General features: G+C 45.4%; 1 protein-coding gene across 1 annotated transcript in view; it reads right to left on the bottom strand.

Annotated features, from left to right (window-relative positions):
• The window catches only part of lrriq3 (leucine-rich repeats and IQ motif containing 3), an 80144-nt gene that overhangs the window by 17067 nt on the left and 35121 nt on the right, over nucleotides 1-27956 (bottom strand). The window contains exons 3-5 of the mRNA XM_080196448.1: nucleotides 15476-15748; nucleotides 10088-10408; nucleotides 270-403 (exon numbers count right to left, since the gene is read on the bottom strand). Coding sequence (XP_080052574.1) covers nucleotides 270-403; nucleotides 10088-10408; nucleotides 15476-15748 — 728 coding nt within the window. The remainder of the gene's footprint in view (nucleotides 1-269; nucleotides 404-10087; nucleotides 10409-15475; nucleotides 15749-27956) is intronic.

The raw sequence follows: 27956 nt of genomic DNA, 5'->3' as shown, positions 1-27956 counted from the left end.
ATGTGAAGGAATTCCAGAGCTTAGGGCCCAGGCAGCTGAAGGCACAGACTCCAGTGGCAGAGGGATTAAAATCAGGAATGGTTTTCAGATGAGAAATGGAGAGGTGAAGTGATACTTGAAGAATGTAGGGCTGGAGGAGAGGTAGGGATAGACAGACAGGTCGATAGAGAACGGGACGTAGTTGTGAAGAGATTCGAACACAGGGATGAGAATTTTAAGGTGTTGTTGGATCGGGAGTGATCTTGGGTGAACATTAAATGAATCAATACCTCAGCTTTCTTCTGGTTAAGAATCCCCGTGACCATCGCTGAATGATCAGCACTGCAGAGTGATGCGCAAGAATTCTGTTGACGGCGGAAAGAATATTTTGGATATTCTTCAACTCACTCTGCCAGGTTGAAGTCTGTGTGAGAGGTTAAAAACACCATACGTGATTCTGCTTCAGCCAGAGAGCAGTTCATACAGCAGGGGCTTGAGAGGTTATAAAGATAATAGGGAGGGGTGTAGGGCTGGGTAGGGAGAGGTTAGTGGCTGAAGGAGGTTACAGAGATAGGGAGGGGTGTAGGGCTGGAGGAGGTTATAGAGATAGGGAGGGGGTGTAGGGGCTGGAGGAGGTTACAGAGATAGGGAGGGGTGTAGGGGCTGGAGGAGGTTACAGAGATAGGGAGGGGTGTAGGGGCTGGAGGAGGTTACAGAGATAAGGAGGGGTGTAGTGGCTGGAGGAGGTTACAGAGATAGGGAGGGGTGTAGGGGCTGGAGGAGGTTACAGAGATAAGGAGGGGTGTAGTGGCTGGAGGAGGTTATAGAGATAGGGAGGGGTGTAGAGGCTGGAGGAGGTTACAGAGATAGGGAGGGGGTGTAGGGGCTGGAGGAGGTTACAGAGATAGAGAGGGGGTGTAGGGACTGGAGGAGGTTATAGAGATAGGGAGGGGGTATAGGGACTGGAGGAGGTTATAGAGATAGGGAGGGGGTATAGGGACTGGAGGAGGTTATAGAGATAGGGAGGGGGTATAGGGACTGGAGGAGGTTATAGAGATAGGGAGGGGGTGTAGGGGCTGGAGGAGGTTACAGAGATAGGGAGGGGTGTAGGGACTGGAGGAGGTTACGATGATCACTTGAATTTTCACTTATACCTTTCGAACTATTTGCTGTCCGAATGCCGCAATTCTGTAAAATAACTGGAGTGTGAAGTAACAATAGAGGTTTCCTGGCAGATCTGGCTGAGAACAAATTTCATCCCCAGTTTCTAAATCTAGTGTTTTCACTTCCTCAGTTTCTCTCCTGGCTGTCAATGAATTTGTTTATTGCGTAGGTTTTGTTTTCAAGTGAATCTTAATTTCCAAGACTTGTTCTCAGACTAAATCAGGAGAAAGTATCAGTAACTTGAATAAAGATCATTGGCAAAGGAAATAGGGGGTGAGAAGGTGGTGTTTTTTAATTCCAACAAGGAATTCTTATCTGGAATTCCTAAAAGAATGGTGGAAGCAGAATCAATAATACCAAGGAGAGGACGAGGCCATTCAGTCCCTGCTGACCTTATTCATGGGATTGGGGGTAATGTATTGACGAGGATAGAGAACTGGTTGGCAGACGGGAAGCGGAGTTTGGGAATAAACGGAATCTTTACAGAGTGGCAGGCAGTGATTAGTGGGGTACAGCAGAGTTCAGTGCTGAGACCCCAGTTATTCATAATATCCATTAATGATTTGAATGAAGGAATTGAATACAACATCTCCAGCTTTGTAGATGACACTAGGTGGCAGTGTGTGCTGTGAGAACACTCACAGAAAGTTGGCATGCAGGTACAGCAGGTGGTGAGGAAAGCTAATGGCATGGGACGGTGAGAAAGTGGGAGTGGGATACTGAAAGTACGCAATCAGCCATGGTCATATAGAATGGTGGTGCAGGCTCGAAGGGCCGAATGGCCTACTCCTGCTTTTTTTTTGTGTGTTTCAACATTCAGATCACAGTGTAACTCAACCTAATTTTCACACCTTTGATCAATATTCCTCAACTCAATGCCCTGTTAGGGGATGGTAGAATGAGAGTAGTTATTGGAACAGTAATCCAGACGCCTGGATATAAGTTTAAATTACATCAAGGCAGCTGGGGGGAGGTGAGGAGGGACGGGTGGATGGAACTGAAATTGACTGAAATATGGAGTCAGATGCTCGGTTTATTAATAACGATGATGCTACTGAATGTTTGCAATAACTGGTTCACTAATCCAGCAAGATTCACTAATCTGGCGAGATTCACTAATCTGGTGAGATTTACAAATGAAAAGTGGAGCTTGTTCAAGGAACAAATACTGTGTGTCCTTGATAGGTATGTCCCTGGCAGGCAGGGAGGAAATGGCCGAGTGAGGGAACCATGGTTCATAAGAACATAAGAAGTAGGAGCAGGAGTCGGCCATCTAGCCCCTCGAGCCTGCCCCACCATTCAATAAGATCATGGCTGATCTGAAGTGGCTCAGTTCCACTTTCCCGCTTTCTCCCCGTAACCCTTAATTCCCTTGTCTATCAGAAACCTATCTACCCGCATCTTAAATATATTTAGCGAGGTAGCCTCCACCACTTCAACGGGCAGAGAATTCCAGAGATTCACCACCCTTTGAGTGAAGAAGTTCCTCCTCAACTCTGTTCTAAACTAACCCCCCCCTTACCTTGAGGCTGTGCCCTCTAGTCCTACTGTCCTTTCTAAGCGGGAAGAATCTCTCTACCTCTATCCTATCCATCCCCTTCATTATCTTATACATCTCTATAAGATCCCCCTCATCCTTCTAAACTCCAACAAGTACAGACCCAGTCTCTCTTCATAGTCCAACCCCCTCATCTCCGGTATCAGCCTAGTGAACCTCCTCTGCACTCCCTCCAAGGCCAAAATATCTTTGCGCAAGTGCGGCGACCAAAACTGCACACAGTACTCCAGCTGCGGCCTCACCAGTGCCCTGTACAGTTGCAGCAAGACCTCCCTGCTTTTATATTCTAACCCCCTCGCTATAAAGGCCAGCATTCCATTCGCCTTCTTGATCACCTGCTGCACCTGCAGACTGGGTTTTTGCGACTCGTGCACAAGGACCCCCAGGTCCCTCTGCACCGTAGCATGCTGCAGCTTTTCGCCCTTTAAATAATAATCCTTCCTACTATTATTTCACAAAAGAGTTCACAAAAGAGATTGAATGTCTTGAAAAGAGGAAAAAGGAAGCATTTGTAAGGATGAGAAAACAAGTTTCAGTTGGGCCGCTTGAGGGTTACAAGGTAGCTAGGAATGAGCTAAAAAAAGGGTTTAGGGAGAGCAAGGAGGGGACATGAGAAGTCCTTGGCTGGTTGGATCAAAGAAAACTTTTTACTCTTATGTGAGAAATAAAAGAATGACCTGGGTGAGGTTAGGGCCAGTCAAGGATAGTAGTGGGAACTTGTGCATGGAGTCAGAACAGATAGGTGAGGCATTGAATGAATACTTCTCTTCAGTGTTCACTAAGGAGAGGGGCCATGTTTTTGAGGATGAGAGTGTGATACAGGCTGATAGGATGGAGGAGGTAGATGTTCTGAGGGAAGATGTATCAGCAATTTTGAAAAACCTGAGGGTTGATGAGCCCCTGGGCCAGATGGGATACATCCAAGAATACTTTGGGAGGCAAGGGCTAAGATTGCAGAGCCTTTAGCTTTGATCTTTGGGTCCTCACTATCCACAGGGATTGTGCCAGAGGACTGGAGAGTGGCGAATGTTGTTCCTCTGTTCAAGAAAGGAAATAGGAATGACCCTGGTAATTACAGGCCAGTTAGTCTTACTTCGGTGTTCAGTAAGTTAATGGAAAAGGTTCTGAGGGATCGAATTTATGACCATTTGGAAAGATGCAGCTTAATCCAAAATAGTCAGCACGGATTTGTGAGGGGTAAGTCCTGCCTCACAAATTTGATTGAATTCTTTGAGGAGGTAACTAAGTGTGTAGATGGAGGGAGAGCGGTTGATGTCGTATACAGGGATTTTAGTAAGGCGTTTGATAAGATTCCCCATGGTAGGCTCATGAAGAAAGTAAGGAGATGTGAGATAGAAGGAAATTTGGCCAATTGGATAAGTAACTGGCTGTCTCATAGAAGTCATGATGTGGGTATGCCGGCGTTGGACTGGCGTAAACACAGTAAAAAGTCTGACAACACCAGGTTTTAGTCCAACCGATTTATTTGATAATACTCACAAGTAACTGATTAGATCTAATCAGTAATCTCTAAACTGTCTGTGCTTTATATGCTCTGTCTGAGGCCAGAACTCTCCATTCACCTGACGAAGAGGGAAACCTCGAAAGCTTGTGAGTAGTATCAAATAAATCGGTTGGACTAAAACCAGGTGTTGTCAGACTTTTTACTGTCTCATAGAAGACAGAGGGTGGCGGTGGAAGGAAAGTTTTCAGACTGGAGACCAGTTACCAGCGGTGTACCACAGGGATCAGTGCTGGGTCCTCTGCTATTTGTGATTTTTATCAATGACTTGGAAGAGGGGGCTGAAGGGTGGGTTAGTAAATTTGCTGATGTCACCAAGATTGGTGGAGTAGTGGATGAGGTGGAGGGCTCTTGTAGGCTGCAAAGAGACATTGATAGGATGCAGAGCTGGGCCGAAAAGTGGCAGATGGAATTTAACCCTGATAAGTGCAAGGTGATTTATTTTGTAGGACAAATTTGAATGCAGATTACAGGGTCAATGGCAGGGTTCTGAGGAAAGTGGAGAAACAGAGAGATCTTGGGCTTCAAATCCACAGATCTCTGAAGGTTGCCACTCAAGCGGATAGAGCCATGAAGAAGGCTTATAGTGTGTTAGTGTTTATTAACAGGGGGTTTGAGTTTAAGAGCTGAGGGGTTATGCTGCAACTGTACAGGACCTTGGTGAGGCCACATTTGGAATATTGTGTTCAGTTCTGGTCACCTCACTATAAGAAGGATGTGGAAACATTGGAGAGAGTGCAGAGGAGATTTACCAGGATGCTGCCTGGTTTGGAAGGTAAGCCTTATGAGGAAAGGTTGAGGGAGTTGAGCTTTTCTTTTTAGAGTGGAGGAGGATGAGAGGCGACTTAATAGAAATTTATAAGATGATGAGGGGGATAGATAGAGTGGACATTCAGAGACTATTTCCTCAGGTGGATGTTACTAGGGGGCATAATTATAAGGTTGATGGTGGGAGATATAGGAGGGATGTCCGAGGTAGATTCTTTATTCAGAGAGTGGTTGGGGTGTGGAATGCACTGCCTGCTATGATAGTGGAGTCGGACACTTTAGGAACTTTCAAGGGGTTACTGGTTAGGCACATGGAGCACTCCAGAATGATAGGGAGTGGGATAGCTTGATCTCGGGATTGGACATAGCTCAGCACAACATCGAGGGCCGGAGGGCCTGTACTGTGCTGTACTGTTCTGTGTTCTATATGTTCTATGTAATCTGGTGAGATTTACTAACCCGGTGAGATTTACTAATCCGGGTTTCACCGGATCGTGAGCCCCCCGTGGACGGGGAGAATGCGTTCCAAATCCTGCTCCATGACTCTATGGCTTCATAGGTTTTGTCTGAGCTGTTTTTTTCTATTTCAAAACCATCTGCATAGCACTGCTACCTCCTCATAAATACTAATGACAGCTTTCTAAACTGCATCATATTCCCCAGAGACACATATACTCCACTCACCCTCTCTACTCACTTCGTCTTTTACACTCATATCCAGACTGCTTCTGATCAGTTTGTCTGTTTATTTATTTTCTCAGATGCTTTGAAAAATTCTTCCAGATACATTTCTTCAAATTTGGGAAGAGTCTGGTTGAATTTAAAACCATTCCATGGGGATCTGATTGGAAAGATGTTCTTTCTCAACTTCCTCTGGTGTCTTTTTTAACCATGATGTGGGTATGCCGGCGTTGGACTGGTGTAAACACAGTAAAAAGTCTGACAACACCAGGTTTTAGTCCAACCTATTTATTTGATAATATACTCGCAAGCTTTCGAGTTAGCCCCTTCGTCAGGTGAATGGAGAGTTCTGGCCTCAGACAGAGCATATAAAGCACAGACAGTTTAGAGATTACTGATTAGAATGCGAATCCTTACACCTAACCTGCTGTTCAAGACCTGAAGTCTTGATCCACTATCAGCCCCTTCAGGTCTTGAACAGCAGGTTAGGTGTAAGGATTCGCATTCTAATCAGTAATCTCTAAACTGTCTGTGCTTTATATGCTCTGTCTGAGGCCAGAACTCTCCATTCACCTGACGAAGGGGCTAACCCCGAAAGCTTGCGAGTATATTATCAAATAAATAGGTTGGACTAAAACCTGGTGTTGTCAGACTTTTTACTGTCTTTTTTAACTGCAGCATTCCGAGCTGGAATCATCTCTCTCCTTTTCTCTTTCCTCCCATTCCTTCTCTCATCTTCTTTCTCTCTCCTCTCTTTCCCTTTCTTTTGCCTCCAATTCAAGTTTTGATTTTTTTTTATTTCAATATCTAATTGTTTAATTTGTAACTGAAAGCTAGCAAATTCAATTACCTCATTCTTTGGAGAACTTGGTTGCTCTGGTAACCTTTCCAATTTTAAATGCGGCGTTATACCTTCAATTATATCTACTTTTCTTCCCCCTGCAGCTAATCCCAATTACAACTTATCTGCCAATTCCATCAATTTAGCTTCAGTTACCTTTTGCAAATTGTCCAAAGTTAGATTCTCTGCTCCAAGCAGGGCTTGACAATTGCCAAAGCCATTCTGCAGTCATCCACTTTAAAATCTCACAATACCGCTCATGATTTAACAATCTCCCCACTCTCCTCACCATTAAAGTTACTAATTCCAAGCCTATCAAGGAATTATGCTTTTAATATTCAGCCAAGAGCCCCCAGTTTTGTTCAGAGCAGAGCTAATGTTAAACACGAGGGTGTTTCAAATCTCTAAAGGGAAGCTTAAAACACCGGCTCTTAACCGTACTTTACAATTTGGTAAATGTGGGGAAAGATGTAAAACCCAGAAATGGATGCCACAAATGTTCTTGAGATGATTTTTGTTACATTGTGGCTTTCTACGATATTGAGAGATTAGATGCTTTGTTAGGGACAAAAGCTTCTTTTGACTTTGGATAGGCTATGTATGTGGACATATACATAGAACATAGAACATTACAGCGCAGTACAGGCCCTTCGGCCCTCGACGTTGCGCCGACCAGTGGAACCAATCTAATGACCCTCTAACCTAAACTATTCCAATATTATCCATATGCCCATCCACTGACCATTTGAATGCCCCTAAAGTTGGCGAGTCCACAACTGCTGCAGGCAGGGCATTCCACGCCCTTACTACCCTCTGGGTAAAGACAGATACAGTATAATGTGGATAAATGTAAGGTTATCCACTTTGGTAACAATGATAGGAAGACAGATTACTGCTTGAATGGATGTAAATTGAGGGATACTCAGCAAGACCTTGATGTCCTCGTGTATCAGTCACTGAGAGTAAGTGTGCAGGTACAGCAGGCAGTAAAGGAGCAAATGGTATGTTGCTCTTCATAGTGAGAGGATTTCAGTATAGAGATAGAGATGTTTTGCTGCAATTTTACAGGGCATTGGTGAGGCCACACCTGGAGTATTGTGTGCAGTTTTGGTCTCCTTATCTGAGGAAGGATGTCCTTGCTGTAGAGGGAGTCCAGCGAAGGTTTACCAGGCTGATTCCTGGGATGGCAGCTCTGTCACATGAGGAGAGACTAAGTCGGTTAGGATTATATTCACTGGAGTTTAGGAGACTGAGAGGGGATCTCAGAGAAATTTATAAAATTCTAACAGGATTAGGCAAGGTAAATTCAGAAAGAATGTTCCCAATAGTGGGCGAGTCCAGGACTAGGGGTCATAGTTTGAGGTTAACCTTTTAGAACTGAGATGAGGAGGAATTTCTTCACCCAGAGACTGTTTTTGGTTTCTATGTTTCTATATCTAGTTCTCCCTAGCACATCTCCTTCACCTGAATGGCTTTATTTATGGATCTCTTCCTTTTGTCTTCTGTATCAACCAATGTTCTGCTAACCTGAGTTGTTCTTTGTTCTGTGCATCCACTTCCTCCTTCATCACTAAGGCTCCTGTACTCTGTCTTCACAGATTAGCCGCAGATTGGTCTGAGCTCATCCCAGCTCCATCTTCCTCAGTTGGTTTTCAGTAACTTGTTCCAACAGTGTGTTCACTCTTTGGGTCTGTCCATTGTTAAGTCCTCCTCAGCACCCTCAAACACTGGACAGTTTCTGCCTCTTTGCAGAATGCCAATTTCTCAAGCTCATTTGTGTATTTCACACAACTGGTATTTTGACCATTCAGTTGGATTTCTGAAGAATTCCCAAAATGGCTCTGATGAATGATAGATCTGCTCTAATTTCTGCTTCGACAGTACAGTGACTCCTGCAGTAAATACAGGATGTTCCGTGTGAGCACTATGGGTCAAATCTTTAACGCCTTTCATAGAATCACAGAATACCACAGAACAGAAGAGGCCCATCGGCTCATCGAATCTACACTGACGCATGAAATACCCTGACCTGCCCACCTCATCTCACTTGCCAGCACGAGGCCCAAAGCCTTAAATTTTATGGCCAAGTACTCATCCAGGTGCTTTTTAAAGGATGTGAGACATCCTGCCTTCACCATCCTCCCAGGCAACGCATTTCACACCCTCACCACCCTCTGGGTCAAAACGTTTTTCCTCAAATCCCTCCTAAACTCTGAGATGAGCAGGTCTCTCACCCATCATAACACAGAGAGTATTCATTACATGGGAGTTCCTTGGCTCTTCTCGAGTTCTATGCTCTGACCTCGGTTGCTGAGTTCCACTTGTGCTCTTTTTCTCTCAACCCTTTCCACCTTTTATCACAATTTCCTGCTCTACCTCTGGTTTCTTCACCGCTTGCTGGTGAATGTTGTACTGGCCCTTATAGATTTCCTGGCTACTTGCACCTTTTTCATAGTGCTAATTTTTTTTCCCCTTAGCTTTGATATAGCTGGGCCACTTTTCATTCAGATTCAGGTCACAAACTTTTATCTTTTTTTTATTTGTTGTAGTTCTCTGTGGAGTTTATCCAATTTGTTTTTCTCACTCTTACTACATTTCCGTGGCTTGTCTTACTTTCCAGTTGATTACAGTTTTATTGTTTGCTTGTAGTCCATTGATTCAACTGCCTGACAGAGTCTGGCACTAGCTCAACAACTCTTGCTGAGTCTTTTCACTGAATCTATTCACCCAAAAACTGGTAGGTATCTCTCTTTTCCAATATCACTTAAACCAGTAAGGCTGTATCATCCAATTGATCCACCTCATCGCCAATGTGCTATGTTGTATATTTCTCTGTTGTTTTATGTTGCATGGTGTTATATTTTTCTGAGGTTCTGCTGTTTGAAGATTGATCTTTCTCTGAATGGGAGTCAGAAAGCACTTTCTGAATCTGTCCAGAGGGGTTAAAAGACTGAAATGTAGCATCCACATGAGCATATCTGCTTTTGGTGTTAATTAGTTCTGAAGTAGAATTATGTCTATGGGGTTATTGCTTAAATTGTAACTATAGAGATTAATAGTCGTGAATAATTGTACTTTGCCATATTTACATATGTAATTGTTAAAAGTTATGCAAGTTCATTTTGTTAGATTATAACTGTGTTGTTAAATAAAGTTTGTTTTAATAAAAAGTACCTAGTGGGTCAATTAATCACACCTAGAGCGAAACACCTTATGCTCGCACTAATTCCAAAATGAAGTAAAGTCGGGGTCTAGGCTAACTTCACAATATACCTGGGAGTTTCTGATCTGACACCCAACACACGTAACAAACAAAACACATTCCCAATTATTGGATTTCCTTGATTTTCCCATTATCAAGATTTCCAAAGCAAAACTCTATAACTCTCAATCCTGAAAGCTCCTATCAGTCGCAATCACAGACAATTGGGGTTATCCTTATATGTAAAAAGTCCTTTCTAACATCACTCTCAACTGGCCTAGCTCTAATTTCAAGATAACACACCCTTTTTGATTTCAAATTGTTCCCAAGTGGAAACCAAACCATTTCTTTCTCAATACAATAGGCACCAACCTGTGGAGGTACAGGGACATGAAGGCGGAAATATGGACTTAAAGCTTTGAATCTTTTCCTATTCCGAAAATCCTCGATGATTTCTTCATCTGCAATGACTAAGTTATCCAAGGCTTTGAGAGACCAGATACCGTTGACAATGTGATGCCGATACTGTGAGACAAGGCTGACTGGGGTGTCAAACAGGGTCAGGACAAGAAGATTAGGGCAGGAAAATAGGTATCTGGCATTCCGCATCTCTCCAATTATGTTGTCATGGAGATAAAGAATTTGTAGATTCTTCAGCTCATGCCAAAAGTATTCATTTGGCAGATTGGTAATCTGATAACAAAGAAAAACAAACAAAATTAAATTAGTACATTATATCCAGGTACAGGGCAGTGATGAAGGAGTGGGGGTGTGGCACTAACAGCTCTTGCACTGCAGAATCTCACCAGCTGTACAGGGGGATTTGGAGATGGGATCAGGAGGAAATGTGAGACTTGCAAGTTGGATCTCCTGCTTTCAGAGGTGGGGTCAACATGACAGCAGCTAACCAATAAACTGCAGTAGCTGTTCAAAGAGACCCATTAAAGGATCAAATGGGATCTATTGCCAATGCCACCTCGATCTCCTTGGCAACAGACTGCACCCCTCGCACTCCTTTCCCTCCCTGAGTCTTGAGGTCAATGACGGACAGGAAGGTCACTGGAGCCTCCTCTCACTGGCTCACGAATGTGCTGCCAGAGTGCAAATCCTTGGCCAGAATCTATCCCTTCCGGGATTTTGCCACCAGCTACGGGCCACCTGCTCTTTCCAATTATTCTGGTTTGTGAGGACGCCTCCATTTTGAGACACCTTTGTATCTACCTGCCTAAACAGCGCCCATCTCTCCAGGCCGGGCTACAGTCCGGTTGTTGCTGTGGGGGCCTCCTATTGGTCTTCCTGCCTCTGGAGCCCAGCCACCTTCCTTAACTGGTTGTCTCCAACCACCGGGTGAACTTTTGACCTGCGCGAGATCAGGAGCTGGAAATCGTTCCAACAACTGACGTTTTTCAAAGGTCGTAAGATTTCATACATAAAGGGTGTGCATTGGTACAATGGCCTGAATGGCCTTCTTCTTTGCTCCATGATTATATTTTAAATATACAATAACGCTGCAGTAAAAAGGACCACGTCTAAAAGCTTAATCTGAACAATCATCCATCTATAAATCTTTACTTTATCCATTTAATATCATGGTACTTTGGTTGACAGAAGGAGGCCATTTGGCCCATTCTAAATGTGCTTGCCCTCTGAGAGAGCTAACCACTCAGCAATACTTCATTCTCCGTATCAGGTTATTGGTTTGAGGTCCATATCAAGGTCAGAATTTTACAGTCTCCCATCAGTTGCTTTGCAGGCAGGGGGGCCCCATACATTTCCCCAGGCAGCCTTCCCATCACCCTCCTACCCACTACAAACCTGCCCGCAATTTTACATGAACAGCAGTTCCCTGAAATATAGAACAAAGAAAATTACAGCACAGAAACAGGCCCTTCAGCCCTCCAAGCCTGCACCAACCATCCTGCTCAACAGAACTAAAACCCCCTACCCTTCTGGGACCATATCCCTCTATTCCCATCCTATTCATGTATTAGTCTAAAAGCCTCTTAGATGTCATCAATCTATCTGCTTCCACTACCTCCCCCAGCAATGAGTTCCAGGCACCCACCACCCTCTGTGTAAAAAACTTGCCTCGTACATCTCCTTTAAACCCTGCCCCTCGCACCTTAAACCTGTGCCCCCTAGTAATTGACTCTTCCACTTTGGGAAAAGCTTCTGACTATCCACTCTGTCCATGCCCCTCATAATCTTGTAGACTTCTATCAGGTCTCCCCTCAACCGCCATTGCTCCAGTGAGAACAAACCAAGTTTTTCCAATCTCCCCTCATAGCTAATGCCCTCCATACCAGGCAACATCCTGGTAAATCTTTTCTGTACCCTCTCTAAAGCCTCCACATCCTTATGGTAGTGTGGTGACCAGAATTGAACACTAAATTCCAAGTGCAGCTTAACTAAGGTTCTATAAAGCTGCAACATGACTTGCCAATGTTTGAACTCAATGCCCCGGCCGATGAAGGCAAGCATGCCGTATGCCTTCTTGACTACCTTCTCCACCTGCATTGCCAATTTCAGTGACCTGTGTACCTGTACACCCAGATCCCTCTGCCTATCAAATGGATGTCCTGATGTTAAATGCGTCTAGTTCGGGGGCGTTTAAGAGATCTCTGGATAGGTTTATGGACGAAAAGGGATTGGTATAGGCTAGTGGGTCATTGTTTTTGTAACTGGTCGGCACAACATCGTGGGCCGAAGGGCCTGTTCTGCGCTGTAATGTTCTATGTTCTATGTTCTATTCAAGAGAGGAGGGGGAAGGCCTGACTCCTGCCAATTAATGCTTTTCAGAGTTTAAACTGGCTGTGGGGCTGTTGTGATGGGCGGGGTTTCCTTCTTGCTGACTCCAGTGTTGGGCCAGAAACCCCCACTAAAATCCTGCCTCAGGATTTGGGGTGGAATCCAGGCTGACTCTCCAATGTGGCATTGAGAGACCCGGGATGAGATGTTAACCTGAGGCCCCAGCTGCTCAGCTGGATGTGAAATAGTTCTCCTCAATCTTATATTCTTATGGAATGCCCTGGGACACTGCTCGGAATGAGTATATCCAGGATGAGCCTCCTGCACACTGAGGGAGACTTGCTTCTGAAGTGCCATTTTTCAGATGAAACATTAAACTATGGCTTGTCTGCTTTCTCACATGGATAGAAAAACTCCTCTGAATCTATTTTACAGAAGGCCAGGGAATTCTCCCCGGTGTCCTGGCTATGATGACCAACATCACAAAAGTGCATATTGATGTGTGAGGGAGCTTGCTGTGTACTAATTGGCTGTTGTTTTTCCATCATTAGAACAATGATAACAGTCCAAATTTACTTCATTGGCTGTAATGTATGTTGAGACATTCAGTAATTGTGAAAGGCGCTATATGAACGCAAGTCTTTCTTTTTTTTCTTTTTCACCATCAGATGAAGTGGTTGTTTATTTGTGTGACCCTGTTGTGTACAAACTGGCTGTCCTATTTAATTATGCACGCAGGGTTACATTTGAGAAGCAGTTCATTGGCTGTGAAGGACTCTGAACCACGACGGAGGGAATATGAAGGAAGCTGTTTGAACCCAAATTCATTCTTTTGTTGCAGTCCTATTCCCCTGGCTTTCCTCATTCCCTTTAAAATACACCAGGAGTGAAATGGGCCTTCACCGGGTCTCGTGAAACAGGATCAGTGCCAATCGGTGAGCCACTCAGTCACTGCCTCTCAGCCAAGACCTGGCGAAGCCCATTCACAAATCCAAATGTTCCTCCACTAGAAATAAAAGCATAAATATCGATGATGTCACTAAACAAGCATGATCCCAATTCTCATCGAGTCAAAGGGTGAGTTTCCCTGTCTCCCAGCCGTGTTTTTCTCGGTGGTGGAAGGTGGTATCCTGTTTGCTGGCAGTGGGATTCTCTGGTCCCGCCGCGGTCAATGGGATTTTCCATTGAAGCCATCCCCAGGCAGTTGGGAAACCCACAGGTGGAGATGTGCTGCCAGCGGAACCAGTGAATCACGCTGAGGTGAACAGCCAGAGAATTCTAGTTATAAAGTCATTACACAACAGAAAGAGGCCATTTATAACACTCCATCACTCCAGAAAGCAATCCAATGGCCCAGAAATTAAATCTGTTTCCAGGATCCTTCTACCATTGGTGAGTGGGATCAGCTTTTCCTCATCTCCCTTATCTAAACCTGCCAGAATCTTGTATACCTCTATCAAATCTCTCCTCAATCTCCCATGCTCGAAGGAGAGCAACCCCAGCTTCTCCAGCTTAACCTGTCACTAAAATCTCCTCATCCCTAGAATCATTCTGCTGAATCTCCTTCGCACCTTCTCAGGGACCCTCGCGTCCTTCCCAAAATGTGATGACCAGAACTGGATGCAACACTCGGGTTAGAGTCTGACCAAAATTGCATAAAAGCTCACCCAAATGTCCCTGCTTCTGAATGCAATACATCTATTTGTAAAACCTGAGATCCAATATTCTTTGCAGGAGTTTGGGAGTCCCTCAGCGTAATATCCTAGGCCCAACCATCTTTAGCTGCTTCCTCAATGACGTTACTTCCATCATAAGGTCAGAAATGGGGATGTTTACTGATGACAACAAAATCTTCAACACATTCGTGATCCCTCAGATACAGAAGCAGTCCATGTCTAAACACAGCAGGACCTGGACAATATCCTAGCTTGGGCTGACAAGTGGCAGGTAACATGCCACACAATTGCCGAGCACTGACCATCTCCCCTTCACCTCCCCTGATTCCTTGCATAGGTTTCCTTAGAAACATAGAAACTTGAGGCAGGAATAGGCCATTCGATCCTTCAAGCCTGTTCTACCGTTCATTATGATCATGGCTGATCATCAAATTCATATCCTGATCCTCCCCTCCTCCCCTCCTCCCTTCCTCCCCTCCTCCCCTCCTCCCTTCCTCCTCATATCCTTTGATCCTTTAGCCCCAAAAGCTACATTTAATTTCTTCTTGAAATCAACGATGTTTTGACCTCAACTACTTTCCGTGGGAGTGAATTCCACAGATTCACCACTCTCTGGATGAAGAAATTTCTCACCAAAGTCTTAAAAGGTTTACCCTTTATCCTCAAACTATGACCCCTTGACTCCCACACCATCAGGAACATTCATTCTAAATCTACTCTGTCTAACCCAGTTAGAATTTTGTATGGTCCTGTAACCCTCTCACTCTTCTAAACTGCAATGAATACAATCCTGACTGACTTAGTCTCTCACCATATGACAGATCTGCCATCCCAGGAATCAGCCTGGTAAACCTTCGCTGTACTCCTTCTATAGCAAGGACATCCTCCCTCAGATAAGGACACCAAAACTGTACACAATACTCCAGGGGTGGCTTCACCCATACCCTGTACAATTTCAGTAAAACACACATCCTCCTGCCATGTTAGTTTAAATCCTACTCTAGCAACATCAGTCCTGGTTCTGTCCAGATGTAACCCATTTAGTTTGTACTGGTTCCACCTCCCCTAGAACTGGACCTTCTTGGGCACTTTCTCTCTTCAATTAACCCTTCCTAGAGACAGTGTTAAATGTACTACATTTCCAGTGAAGTACTTTGGAATGTACGGAGGCTCTTGATGAGGTGTGAGCCCTTTCAACAGCTCATGTTCATACTGAGTCTCACTCGATAGCTCTGAACTTCTTAATAGCTGCATCATTTCTGGACTGGTCTGTCAGAATCTGAGATTTACAGTTTGTGTGATATTTGTTTCATTGAACACAGATTCCATCACTTACGTGGTTTCCATGGAGATCCAGCTTGATTAAATTGTGACAGTCTATGAGAGCATCAAACTTTGTGATGTAGTTCTCGGACAGGATGCAAACCTTCAGCGCAGAACAATTAGGCAAACAGCCCGGGTTTTTCAGAAAACGTCCTGATAGGTTTACCACCACAATTTCCTCCAGTTTCTTATCTTTGGATGTATCATCCATTTCGCCACATGATAGGATTAATGATTTTGAAGGAGACACAAGGTGACTTCTGTCGATCCTCAAATCTGCGTAGATCTACGGAATATACAAAACCATCAGTCAGAAACGTTCACTTTCAATTTTAAAAAGAACATCATCCAGGCTAACACTTCAATACAGCACTGAAGGAGCACTGCATTGTCAGCAATAATTTAACCTGAGACCCTGTCTGACCTCTCAGGTAACGCAAAACGTCCCATGGGACCATTCAAAGTACAGCAGGAGAGTTATCGCCAGTGTCTGACCAGTATTTGGGTGGCACGGTAGCATGGTGGTTAGCACTGCTGCTTCACAGCTCCAGGGACCTGGGCTTGATTCCTGGCTCGGGTCACTGTCTGTGTGGAGTTTGTACATTCTCCTCGTGTCTGTGTGGGTTTTCTCCAGGTGCTCCGGTTTCTTCCCACAGTCCAAAGATGCACAGGTTAGGTTGATTGGCCATGCTAAAATTACCCCTTAGTGTCCTGGGATTAGTGGGTAAATGTGTGGGGATAGGGCCTGGGTGGTCGGTGCAGACTCGATGGGCCGAAGAGCCTGTTTTGCACTGTAGGGTTCTGGGGTTCTATGTTCTAATATTTATTCCTCTACCGACATCACTAAAATTGGCTGATTATTATTTCATTGCTGTTTGTGGAAGCTTGCTGTGCACAAATTGGCTGCCCATAACCCACATCACATCAGCTTTAATACTACAAGCAGTATTTCATCAGCTGTGAGATGCTTTTGGGAAACCTGGGGGTATGAAAAGTATTACTTAAATGTCCGTTCTTTCTGAAGCTTGTTAATAGGTTGAGAAGGTTATGGAGGCATTGTAAGTTGTGTAGATCAGAGGAACAAGGTACAAAGTTGAGCTATGAGGAGAGGCTGAATAAACTAGGCTTGTACTCGTTAGAGTTTAGAAGAATGAGGGGAGATCTCATTGAGACGTATAAGATGATGAATGGGATGGATAGGATAGAGGTGGAAAGACTCTTCCCGCTCAAAAAAGACAGTAGGACTAGGGGGCACAGCCTCAAGATAAAGGGGGGGCGGTTCAGAACGGAGTTGAGGAGGAACTTCTTCACTCAAAGGGTGGTGAATCTCTGGAATTCTCTGCCCGTTGAAGTGGTGGAGGCTGCCTCGCTAAATATTTTTAAGAAGCGGGTTGATGGGTTTTTGATAAGAGAGGGGATTGAGGGTTATGGGGAGAGGGCGGGAAAGTGGAACTGAGCCACGACAGATCAGCCATGATCTTATTGAATGGCGGGGCAGGCTCGAAGGGCCAGATGGCCTACTCCTGCTCCTATTTCTTATGTTCTTATGTTCTTATGTTCAAAGTGACATGGGCAAAAACTGTAGCAAATGAAGCACATTTGAGGAGAAGCAGTGGCCTAGTGGTATTATTGCTAGACTATTAATCCAGAAAGTCAGCTAATGTTCTGGGGACCTGGGTTCGAATCCCGCCACGGCAGATGGTGGAATTTGAGTTCAATAAAAAAAATTTGGAATTGAGAATCTCCTGATGACTGTGAAACCATTGTCAATTGTCAGAAAAGCCCATCTGGTTCACTAATGTCCTTTAGGGAAGGAAATCTACTGTCCTTATCTGATCTGGCCTACATGTGACTTCAGAGCCACAGCAATATTGTTGATTGCCCTCAGGGATGGGCAACAAGGGATGGGCAATAAATACTGGACATCCAGCGATGCCCATGACACACAAATGAATATAAAAAAAATGAGGAGGTGTGATCTCATCTATGAAAGAGAACTCGTTTAATCTTCTTAATGTGGGAAGATTAGGGACCACAAAGGAGAAAAGGGATTGGTGCACAAATCACAAAAAGTTACTGGGTCAGTACAAAAAGAAGAAAGAAATGTTGTCCTTTATCTCAAGGATCTGAAATACAAAGGAGGGAGTGATGCTTCAGTTATATCGTTTTAATCGATCACCATCTCAGTACCGCATTCTGGGCTGGGCATCACTTCGCAAGAAAAATATCTATGCTGCGAATGCTGGAATCTGAAATTAAAAGAGAAAGTGCTGGAAAATCCCAGCAGGTCTGGTAGCATCTGTAAGGAGAGCTGATGTTTCGAGTCAGATGGTTCTTTGTCAAAGCTCTATCTAGGTACCTTGGACTGCAGGGATTCAAGAAGGTGATTCATACCACCTTCTCAAGGGCAGTTAGAAAAGGGCAAAATGCTGGACTAGCCAGCTACACTCACATCCCATCAATTAGTAAATAAACATTTTGGCTTTGGAGGTAGTGCCATCTGCAGATTCAACAGAATGATACCAGAGATGAAAGGATTGAATTCTGGGGACTGGCTGCATAAAGCTGGTTTGTATTTCCTGGAGTTTAAATGATTGAGGGTTGATCTAATAAAGGAATTCAATAGATAGGAAGAAACCAGTTTCTTGTGTGGGTGAATTATGAGCAAGGGGGCACAGCGTTGAAATTAGAACCAGGGCTGATATCAGGAAACACCTTCTCACACAAACCAAAGTGAAAGCCCAGAACTCTCTCCCCATTTCAAGATTGAAACTGACAGGTTCTGATAAGGATATTGAGAGAAATGGAGCAGAGGTGTGCAAATGGAAATGAGGTGCAAATCAACCATGACCCAGCTGAATGGCAGGACAGGTTCAAGGGGCGGGATAAAAACTCTAGGAAATACAAACCAACTTTATGCAACCGGTCCCCAGGATTTAACCCTTTCATCTCTGGTATTATTCTGTTAAATCGACATGCTACAGTCCCTCCAAAGCCCATTTTTTTTCATTCACTCATGGGATGTGGGTGTCACTGTCAGGGCCAGCAGATACTGTCCATCCCTGATTGCCTTTGAGAAGGTCATGTCAGTCACCTTGAATCACTGAGATCCGAGTGATGTGGGTGCATAGATATCGTTCCCAAGGTTCAAGCTGAATGCGCTCCTCCTGCCCCAGTGTTACTGTCCCTGTGGCCCAACTCCCAGAATTCAGAGGAAAAAAATGCCATGGCATTTTGAGGCAGAATAAGGTGCTGAAATTAACTCTTTTCCTTAAACGCACAACACCAATGTACAGTGCTCCTTAGTCATATTGACAGTTTCTGGGACCTTGCCTGTGTACAATGTGTGGCTCCATTCAGTTACAGACTGACTGCACTTTGGGTGATGTTGGATATGAGCTGCTTTAAGAATCCAGGGAATGTTAGAAGGAATGCCTTCCCTGACTCTGGAAATGCAAATCTTTACCCTTGCTGTTAGCATTACAAATGCTACAAATAAAATCAAGTCAGCAGTGCCTTCTCCACACAGAGAACCAAAATGACTTGTGTGGAGTTCTGTTCAGTTGTTCATCCTGAGCTTCCTGACATTGGCTCCCAGTCCGGCATTGCCTAAAATTTACATTTCCCATCTCTGACTTCAAATTCCCCCACGACCTCATTCTCCCGATCTCTGAAACCTCCTCCAGTCGTAGAAACCTCCAAGATCTGATCTACCTTCTAATTCCAGCTGAATGTGCATCCCCAAAGTGTGTTGTTCCACCATTAGTGGAAGTGTATTCTTCCATCATTTTGGAGATGTCAGGGGTAAGTTTTTCACTCAGAGGGTGGTGAGTGAGTGGAATCGGCTGCCATCGGCAGTGGTGGAGGCGAAATCGCTGAGGTCTTTTAAAAGACTTCTGGATGAGTATATGGGATTTAATGGGATTGAGAGTTATAGATAGGCCTGGTAGGTATGGATATGATCGGCGTAACTTGTGGGCCGAAGGGCCTGTTTGTGCTGTAGTGTTCTATGTTCTATGACAGTGTGCTGACACCTAGGCTCCTTTACATTAGTGGTTCAGCTGCCCAGCTCCTAATCTCTGGAATTATCTCCCTATACCTTTTACTCCTGAAGACACCTTTTAAAACTAGTCATGATACAGTTGATGTTAAACGCCAGGATATTCCAAATCCCAAAAAAGAGAAACTCAAAGCACTGGCTCTCAGTGGTATTTTTTCAATTTGGTGAGGGAAGATACGAAAACCAGAGGAGGATGTCCCTTTATTTTATTTAAAATCATCTTTGTGATAATTTCAAATAAAATAAAGGCTTATTAAATGATGAAATACACAAGAAAGTCGGCTGGAAGTACACTTAACTAAACTCAATGGCTATACACAGTTTCCCTCAATTTACCCAGTTCTAAACTCCTTCATTTTTCTAATTTCAGATCTAATCCTCCCCAGGACGTGAATAATTTGCCGGGTGTTAGAGATGGAAAGGTGGTAGGAATGGAGGGTCTTAATGACATTACTGTTACTAGAGAGGTGGTGCTTGACAGACTGGAGGGGCTGATTGTGGACAAGTCCCCAGGACCGGATGGAATGCATCCGAGGGTTCTGAAAGAAATGGCGGAGGTTATAGTGGATGCCTTGGTGGTTATTTTCCAGACGTCGCTGGATTCCGGGGAAGTGCCGGAAGATTGGAAAACGGCTAATGTTACGCCGTTGTTTAAGAAGGGTGCCAGGCAAAAGGCGGGGAATTATAGGCCGGTTAGTTTAACGTCTGTGGTAGGTAAAATGTTAGAATCCGTCATTAAGGAGGAAATTGCGAGGCATCTTGAAGGGAATTGCTTGATAGGGCGGACGCAACACGGTTTCATTAAAGGGAAGTCGTGTCTGACAAATTTACTGGAGTTCTATGAGGATGTGTCTAGGGCAGTGGATAGAGGAGAGCCGGTGGATGTGGTCTTTCTGGATTTTCAGAAGGCGTTTGACAAGGTACCTCACAAGAGGTTATTGCAGAAGGTCAGGGGACATGGAGTTGGGGGTAGGGTGTTAGCGTGGATAGAGGATTGGTTGTCAAATAGGAGGCAGAGAGTGGGGGTCAATGGGTGCTATTCGGATTGGCGGTTGGTGACTAGTGGGGTGCCCCAGGGGTCGGTGCTGGGGCCTCAGCTATTTACCATTTATATAGATGATCTGGAGGAGGGAACCGAGTGCAGGGTGTCGAAATTTGCTGATGACACCAAGATTGGGGGAAAGGCAAATTGTGCGGAGGGTGTGGAGAGTCTGCAGAAGGATCTAGATAGGCTGGGCGAATGGGCCAGGAAATGGCAAATGGAATTTAATGTTGGCAAGTGTGAGGTGGTCCACTTTGGTAGGAAGAATGGTAGGAAGGACTATTACTTACGTGGCGAAAAACTGCAGCAGGCGACGGTGCAGAGGGACCTCGGGGTCCTTGTGCATGAGTCGCAAAAACCCAGCTTGCAGGTGCAGCAGGTGGTCAGGAAGGCGAATGGGATGCTGGCCTTCATAGCGAGGGGGATTGAATATAAAAGTAGGGAGGTCTTGCTGCAGCTGTATAGGGCATTGGTGAGGCCGCAGCTGGAGTACTGTGTGCAGTTTTGGGCGCCGCACCTGCGCAAGGATATTTTGGCCCTGGAGGGAGTGCAGAGGAGGTTTACTAGGCTGATACCGGAGTTGAGGGGATTGAGCTATGAGGAGAGGCTGAATAAACTAGGCTTGTACTCGTTAGAGTTTAGAAGAATGAGGGGAGATCTCATTGAGACGTATAAGATGATGAATGGGATGGATAGGATAGAGGTGGAGAGACTCTTCCCGCTCAAAAAAGACAGTAGGACTAGGGGGCACAGCCTCAAGATAAAGGGGAGGCGGTTTAGAACGGAGTTGAGGAGGAACTTCTTCACTCAAAGGGTGGTGAATCTCTGGAATTCTCTGCCCGTTGAAGTGGTGGAGGCTGCCTCGCTAAATATTTTTAAGAAGCGGGTTGATGGGTTCTTGATAAGAGAGGGGATTAAGGGTTATGGGGAGAGGGCGGGAAAGTGGAACTGAGCCACAACAGATCAGCCATGATCTTATTGAATGGCGGGGCAGGCTCGAAGGGCTAGATGGCCTACTCCTGCTCCTATTTCTTATGTTCTTATGTTCAAATAACAACGTACAGGATTTGAAAAACTACAGGCAGAATCTAGTAATAGTTACCACACCAGGCACTTATATGTTTCATGTTTCTGATGTAGGGCAGAATAACTGGTTGTTCAAATAGGTTTTTCTACAGACAGCTTGCTGGGAGTTCACACAGCTTTTGCTGCTCCACGTTTAGGTCTCAAAACAGCTAACTTGCGTAGGTTCAAATTGCTCCCGATAATCTGCTACCCTTTTTCATCTTCCCTTATCTGAAGTAACTTCCTCAGAAGTCGCTCATAATTACCTTCATTTTGTCAGTCCAACTTTTAGAATTGGGAAGTGCACACCTTGTCTCCTCCTTTGAACCTCTAACATCTTAAACCCTTGATGTTCTAATTTTCATTGTTACCAACTCACCTTCTGTTTACAGAGTTGCTAGGCTCATTAACATATAAAAAGCACTAATTCCATTAACCTAGTTAATTTGTTTCTGCCACTATGTAGCTTCCGTTTTTAAATATATATATATATCTAAAAACATATACCCAGCAGAACACATTCCCAATTACTGGATTTCCACGATTTTTCAGGTTACCATGATCTGCTGGCAAAATCTCCCCGATCAAGCTTTTGTTTTTTTATCCTTGTACCTCTGTGGCCTGTGCCAAGTTTTTAAATCTGAAGGTACACTGCTAGGCAGTAATGGGAAGGTCCCCTTAGGGACCTGGTGGGAGGGGTTGACCTTGGGACTCTCCCATGGGATTGGGGTAGCTTGCCCATTCTAGCCCTAGGAAAGGTGAATATCACTCTTTCTGTTCAAAATCTTCATTTGATTTGATTTTTGATTTGATCTGATTTATTACTGTCACACGTGTTAACATACAGTGAAAAGTATTGTTTCTTGTGTTAAAGGGCCTGTACTGCGCTGTAATGTTCTATGTTCTATACAGACAAAGCATACTATTCTTAGAGAAGGAAAAGAGAGAATGCAGAATGTAGTGTTACAATCATAGCTAGGGTGCAGAGAAAGATCACCTTTAATGCAAGGTAAGTCCATTCAAAAGTCTGACAACAGCAGGGAAGAAGCTGTTTTTGAGTCGGTTGGTACGTGACCTCAGACTTTTTCCCGAAGGAAGAAGGTGGAAGAGAGAATGTCCGGGGTGCGTGGGATCCTTAATTATGCTGGCTGCTTTGCCAAGGCAGCAGGAAGTGTAGACAGAGTCAATGGATGGGAGGCTGGTTTGCATGATGGATTGGGCTACATTCACAACCTTTTGTAGTTCCTTGCAGTCTTGGGCAGAGCAGGAGCCCATACCAAGCTTGATACAACCAGAAAGAATGCTTTCTATGGTGCATCTGTAAAAATTGGTGAGTGTCGTAGCTGACATGCCAAATTTCCTTAGTCTTCTGAGAAAGTAGAGGCGTTGATGGGCTTTCTTAACTACAGTGTCGGCATTGAGGGATTAGCTCAGGTTGTTGGTGATTCGGACACCTAAAACTTGAAACTCTTGACTCTATCTATTTCATTCCCATTGATGTAGACAGGGGCATGTTCTCCTTTACGCTTCCTGAAGTCGATGACAATCTCCTTCATTTTGTTGACATTGAAGGAGAGATTACTGTTGCCGCACCAGTTCACCAGATTCTCTATGTCATTCCTGTACTCTGTCTCATCATTGTTTGAGATCCGACCCAGTACGGTGGTGTTGTCAGCAAACTTGAAAATCGAATTGGAGGGGAATTTGGCTGCATAGTAATAGGTGTATAAGTATAGTAGGGGGTTGAGAACACAGCCTTGTGGGGCACCGGTGTTGAGGATGATCGTGGAGGAGGTGTTGTTGCCTATCCTTACTGATTGTGGTGTGTGAGTTCAGAAGTTCAGCATCCAATCGCAGAGGGAGGAGCTGAGGCCCAGGCCACAGAGTTTGGAGATGAGTTTCGTGGGAATAATGGTGTTGAAGGCTGAGCTGTAGTCAATAAATAGGAGTCTGACATAGGTGTCCTTGTTATCTAGGTGTTCTAGGGTTGAGTGCAGGGCCAAGGAAATGGTGTCTGCTGTGGGCCTGTTGCGGCAGTAGGCAAATTGTAGTGAATCCAGGTAGTCCAGGAGACTGGAATTGATTCATGATCCAGGTAGTCCGGGAGGCTGGAATTGATTCCTGTCTGTGTATTGTGAAACCCTTGAAGTGTCCTGGTCACTTTAATATCCATGTCTTATGGACACCTGGAAGTCTTCAAAATCACAGCAGCAATCCATTCTGCAGAAGGGATTGTCCTTTCTCTCTCTCAGAAGCCCCAGGTTTGAGAAGATCCCTTTTAAGTTCTCGGATTGACAGGATATGTCAGTTTCACTGGGGGGTTTCCTTTTGTGGTTTGAATGAGCAGTGGGTGCAGCCTGACAACTTTGATTGGCTCTGATTGACAACTGCACAGCAGATCAAACAGTTCATAGCAGACACAATCCACTAAGCCTCGTGGATCTCCCCATTCCACCAATTGGCTCATTCAGCCCCATTTTAACACTGGTTTCTTTCCAGTCTCTGAGCTTTCCTGGAAAGTTGAAAAGCCTTGAAAAGCTTTGTGTTCATTAAATGTCACATTCCATTACCTTTAAATAGTCTTTGATTCACAGATTGGACCAATTGTCTACTAGCCAGGAGCTTTGTTTCTTTTTCTTTCCCTTCACAGTTGAATACATCTCAAGTGCTTTCTAAATATTGTGAAACTTTGTAGCTGGTGGGAATTGATCCAATCTATCAATCAAAAGCAATATGTTTATAAACATTGCAGTTAGGAACAAAGGAAAGCACTTGGCAGCAGCAGAGAATACATGGGCACAGCACTTATCTCCCTGCTCTTCCTCAGAGTCCAAGGCATAAGTGCAGGGTGTCAGTAGCAAGGTGCCAATGCAAGGTTGGCACTGCCACAAGGTGGTGCCTGAAGGAGTGGGGTCCAAAGGGGACAGGCCTGAAGCAGGGCCTCTGGAGGGGAAGTGGGGGGCGAGTGGGGCCTGGGGACCCCATTTCAAAACACCTCTCTTGTGATGGGGTTTGAGGTGCTGGCTAATGGGGGAGGGAGTCAGCTCACCCTCATGCCTGCATGGTTTGGGTAACCCATCCTTTCAGTGGTTGGGGGGACAGGACGTCACAGGAGAGGTTGGGGGTGCATTCTTGTCAGTTGGAGTTGCCGTATCTGTTGTTGGGTCGGGGAGGAGGCTATCTCTCAAAGCAGAGACTGGGGCACCCTTTAAAATTGGCACCCATCCACGGGAGAGCTTAGCATGCAGACAGGAGACTCGTACCCATAGAATCATACAAGACCATTGGCACACCATCGCCATGATAGCCCTCTCAAGGAATAAGTTACTTAGTGAACCTCCTCTGATTTTTCCATGTCGCCTTTTTCAAGAAATTACCCAATTCCCTTTCAATTCTCAATTGAACCTGCCTCCATTTAACCCATTTGGGAATCTTGTCAAATTGCTATCCTATGTATTTTTTTAATTGCTGCAAACTTCCCCATCTCGAGCCAAATTTGGTCAATTGCAGGGTGTTCCACATATTCAGGGAGGGACAGTCAAAGACGGTTAGTTTCAAAATTGAACCGGTTTCTTCCATACAAATAATTAAAGCCCAGCTTCTAGACCCTGCAGCAATGCCTCAGTGAAACTCAGTGCGATCTGGAGAAGCAGCACCATATCTTCCAACTGGGCACGTGGCAGCTATCAGGTCTCAAAATTTGAGCTCAGTGAGTTTAGATTTTAATTTTTCTCCTCCATAAGAACATAAGAAATAGGAGCAGGAGTAGGCCATCAAGCCCTTCGAGCCTTCCCCGCCATTCAATAAGATCATGGCTGATCTGTTGTGGCTCAGTTCCACATTCCCGCCCTCTCTCCATAACCCTTAATCCCCTCTCTTATCAAAAACCCATCAACCCGCGTCTTAAAAATATTTAGCGAGGTAGCCTCCACCACTTCAACGGGCAGAGAATTCCAGAGATTCACCACCCTTTGAGTGAAGAAGTTCCTCCTCAACTCCGTTCTAAACCGCCCCTCCTTTATCTTGAGGCTGTGCCCCCTAGTCCTATTATCCTTTCTGAGCAGGAAGAGTTTCTCCACCTCTATCCTATCCATCCCATTCATCATCTTATATGTCTCAATGAGATCTCCCCTCATTCTTCTAAACTCTAACGAGTACAAGCCTAGTTTATTCAGCCTCTCCTCATAGCTCAACCCCCTCAACTCCGGCATCAGCCTAGTAAACCTCCTCTGCACTCCCTCCAAGGCCAAAATATCCTTGCGTAAGTACGGCGCCCAAAACTGCACACAGTACTCCAGCTGCGGCCTCACCAATGCCCTATACAGCCGCAGCAAGACCTCCCTACTTTTATATTCAATCCCCCTCGCTATGAAGGCCAGCATCCCATTCACCTTCCTGACCACCTGCTGCACCTGCAAGCTGGGTTTTTGCGACTCATGCACAAGGACCCCAAGGTCCCTCTGCACCGTCGCCTGCTGCAGTTTTTCGCCACATGATAATCCTTCCTACCATTATTCTACCAAAGTGGATCACCTCGCACTTGCCAACATTAAATTCCATTTGCCATTTCCTGGCCCATTCGCCCAGCCTATCTAGATCCTTCTGTAGACTCTCCACACCCTCCACACAATTTGCCTTTCCTCCAATCTTGGTGTCATCAGCAAATTTCGACACCCTACACTTGGTTCCCTCCTCCAGATCACCTATATAAATGGTAAATAGCTGAGGCCCCAGCACCGACCCCTGAGGCACTCCACTAGTCACCATCCGCCAATCCGAATAGCACCCATTGACCCCCACTCTCTGCCTCCTATTTGACAACCAATCCTCTATCCACGCTAACACCCTACCCCCAACTCCCTGTCCCCTGACCTTCTGCAATAACCTCCTGTGAGGTACCTTGTCAAACGCCTTCTGAAAATCCAGAAAGACCACATCCACCGGCTCTCCTCTATCCACCGCCCTAGACACATCCTCATAGAACTCCAGTAAATTTGTCAGACATGACCCATCAAACCATTCATTTTAAATATCCCAAACATTTTTTGCCTCAACATGCCCCTCCCAGACCATCCTGGGGCGAATGAGGTCAAAGGTTATGGGGAGAAAGCAGGATGAGGATAATGAGTTGGATGACCAGCTATGATCATAATGAATAGTGGGGCAAGCTTGAATGGTCAAATGTCCTCCTCCTGCTCCTATTTTCCATGTTCCTATCTCTCTTTTGTTCTTAAATTTGCTACTTCTTGCTGCAATCTCTCCTAGCTACAGTTTAAAATCTAACACATTCTCCCTCTCTTCAGGTCTGATGAAGAGCCAAAGGATTCAAAATGATAAATCTGCTTTCTCTCCTGACCTACTGAGCTTTTCCAGCAGCCTCTGTTCTCGTTCTATGTCTGTGTTGATTTTAAGTGGTTTGTTACTCTGGAACTTTGGACTTTAAACTGGTGTTGTGGGATTTCTTCCTGTTTTAGCCCAGTCCAATGCCGGCATCTCCACATCACCCTGGAAGTGAACAGCAGGATTTGAATTTATAGAACTTGCATTTTGGCAGTATCTTTCCCCACCTCAGTATGTTACAAATCTTTCACAATGATATGCCGCTCACTGTTGAAATGCAGGGTGTGTGACAGCCAATTTGCACACAGAAAGATCCCAAAAAGGACCCTAACTCAGTGTCCTGTATTAGCAATGTTGGCTGGGTTGGTCAATTAGGAGTGGGATGAGGGACGGGGGGGCGGGGCCAGAGACTGGGGGCAGGGCCATGGACATGGGGGCGGGCTTAATGGATTGGGGGCGGAGATAGGGGACTGGCTCGGAGACAGGGGGCGGGGAAAGGGCTGAGGGCAGGCCTAGGGACTGCGGCAGGGACAGGGGCCGGGGGCAACAGGGGACTGGGGGGCGGAGTTATGGGACAGGGGCGGGGTTAGGCGACTGGGGGCGGAGACAATGGGACCGGGGCGGGGATTGGGGATCGGGGGCGGGGTTAGGGGTCTCGGGGGGCATCGGAATGGGACGGGGGCGGGGATTGGGGACTGGGGGCGGGGATTGGGGACTGGGGTCGGGGCTAGGGGATCAAGGGGCTGTGTTGGGGCCCAGCAGCCCCCGGTAGGGTGTGGTTCTCGGGCCTTGCCGCGCTGCACTTTGGGGCTGTTTCGCGCAGCTGCCATGTCCATCTTCTGTTGCTATGGCGACTGAGCGCCGCGGACGCGCAGGCGCAATGACGATGGCAGCAACCATTCCCCGGTCCCCCCACTGGAACATTCCCCATTACTCCATTATAAGCACTCTGTGTCTCTCTCTCTCTCACACGCACACACAGGGTTT

This window comes from Carcharhinus amblyrhynchos, chromosome 9 (genome assembly GCF_965287045.1).
Source record: "Carcharhinus amblyrhynchos chromosome 9, sCarAmb.v2.hapA, whole genome shotgun sequence".
In the NCBI taxonomy this organism is placed as follows: Eukaryota; Metazoa; Chordata; class Chondrichthyes; order Carcharhiniformes; family Carcharhinidae; genus Carcharhinus; species Carcharhinus amblyrhynchos.
The sequence above is the reverse complement of the archived record's forward strand: the minus strand, read 5'-3'. Positions and strand labels throughout refer to the sequence as shown.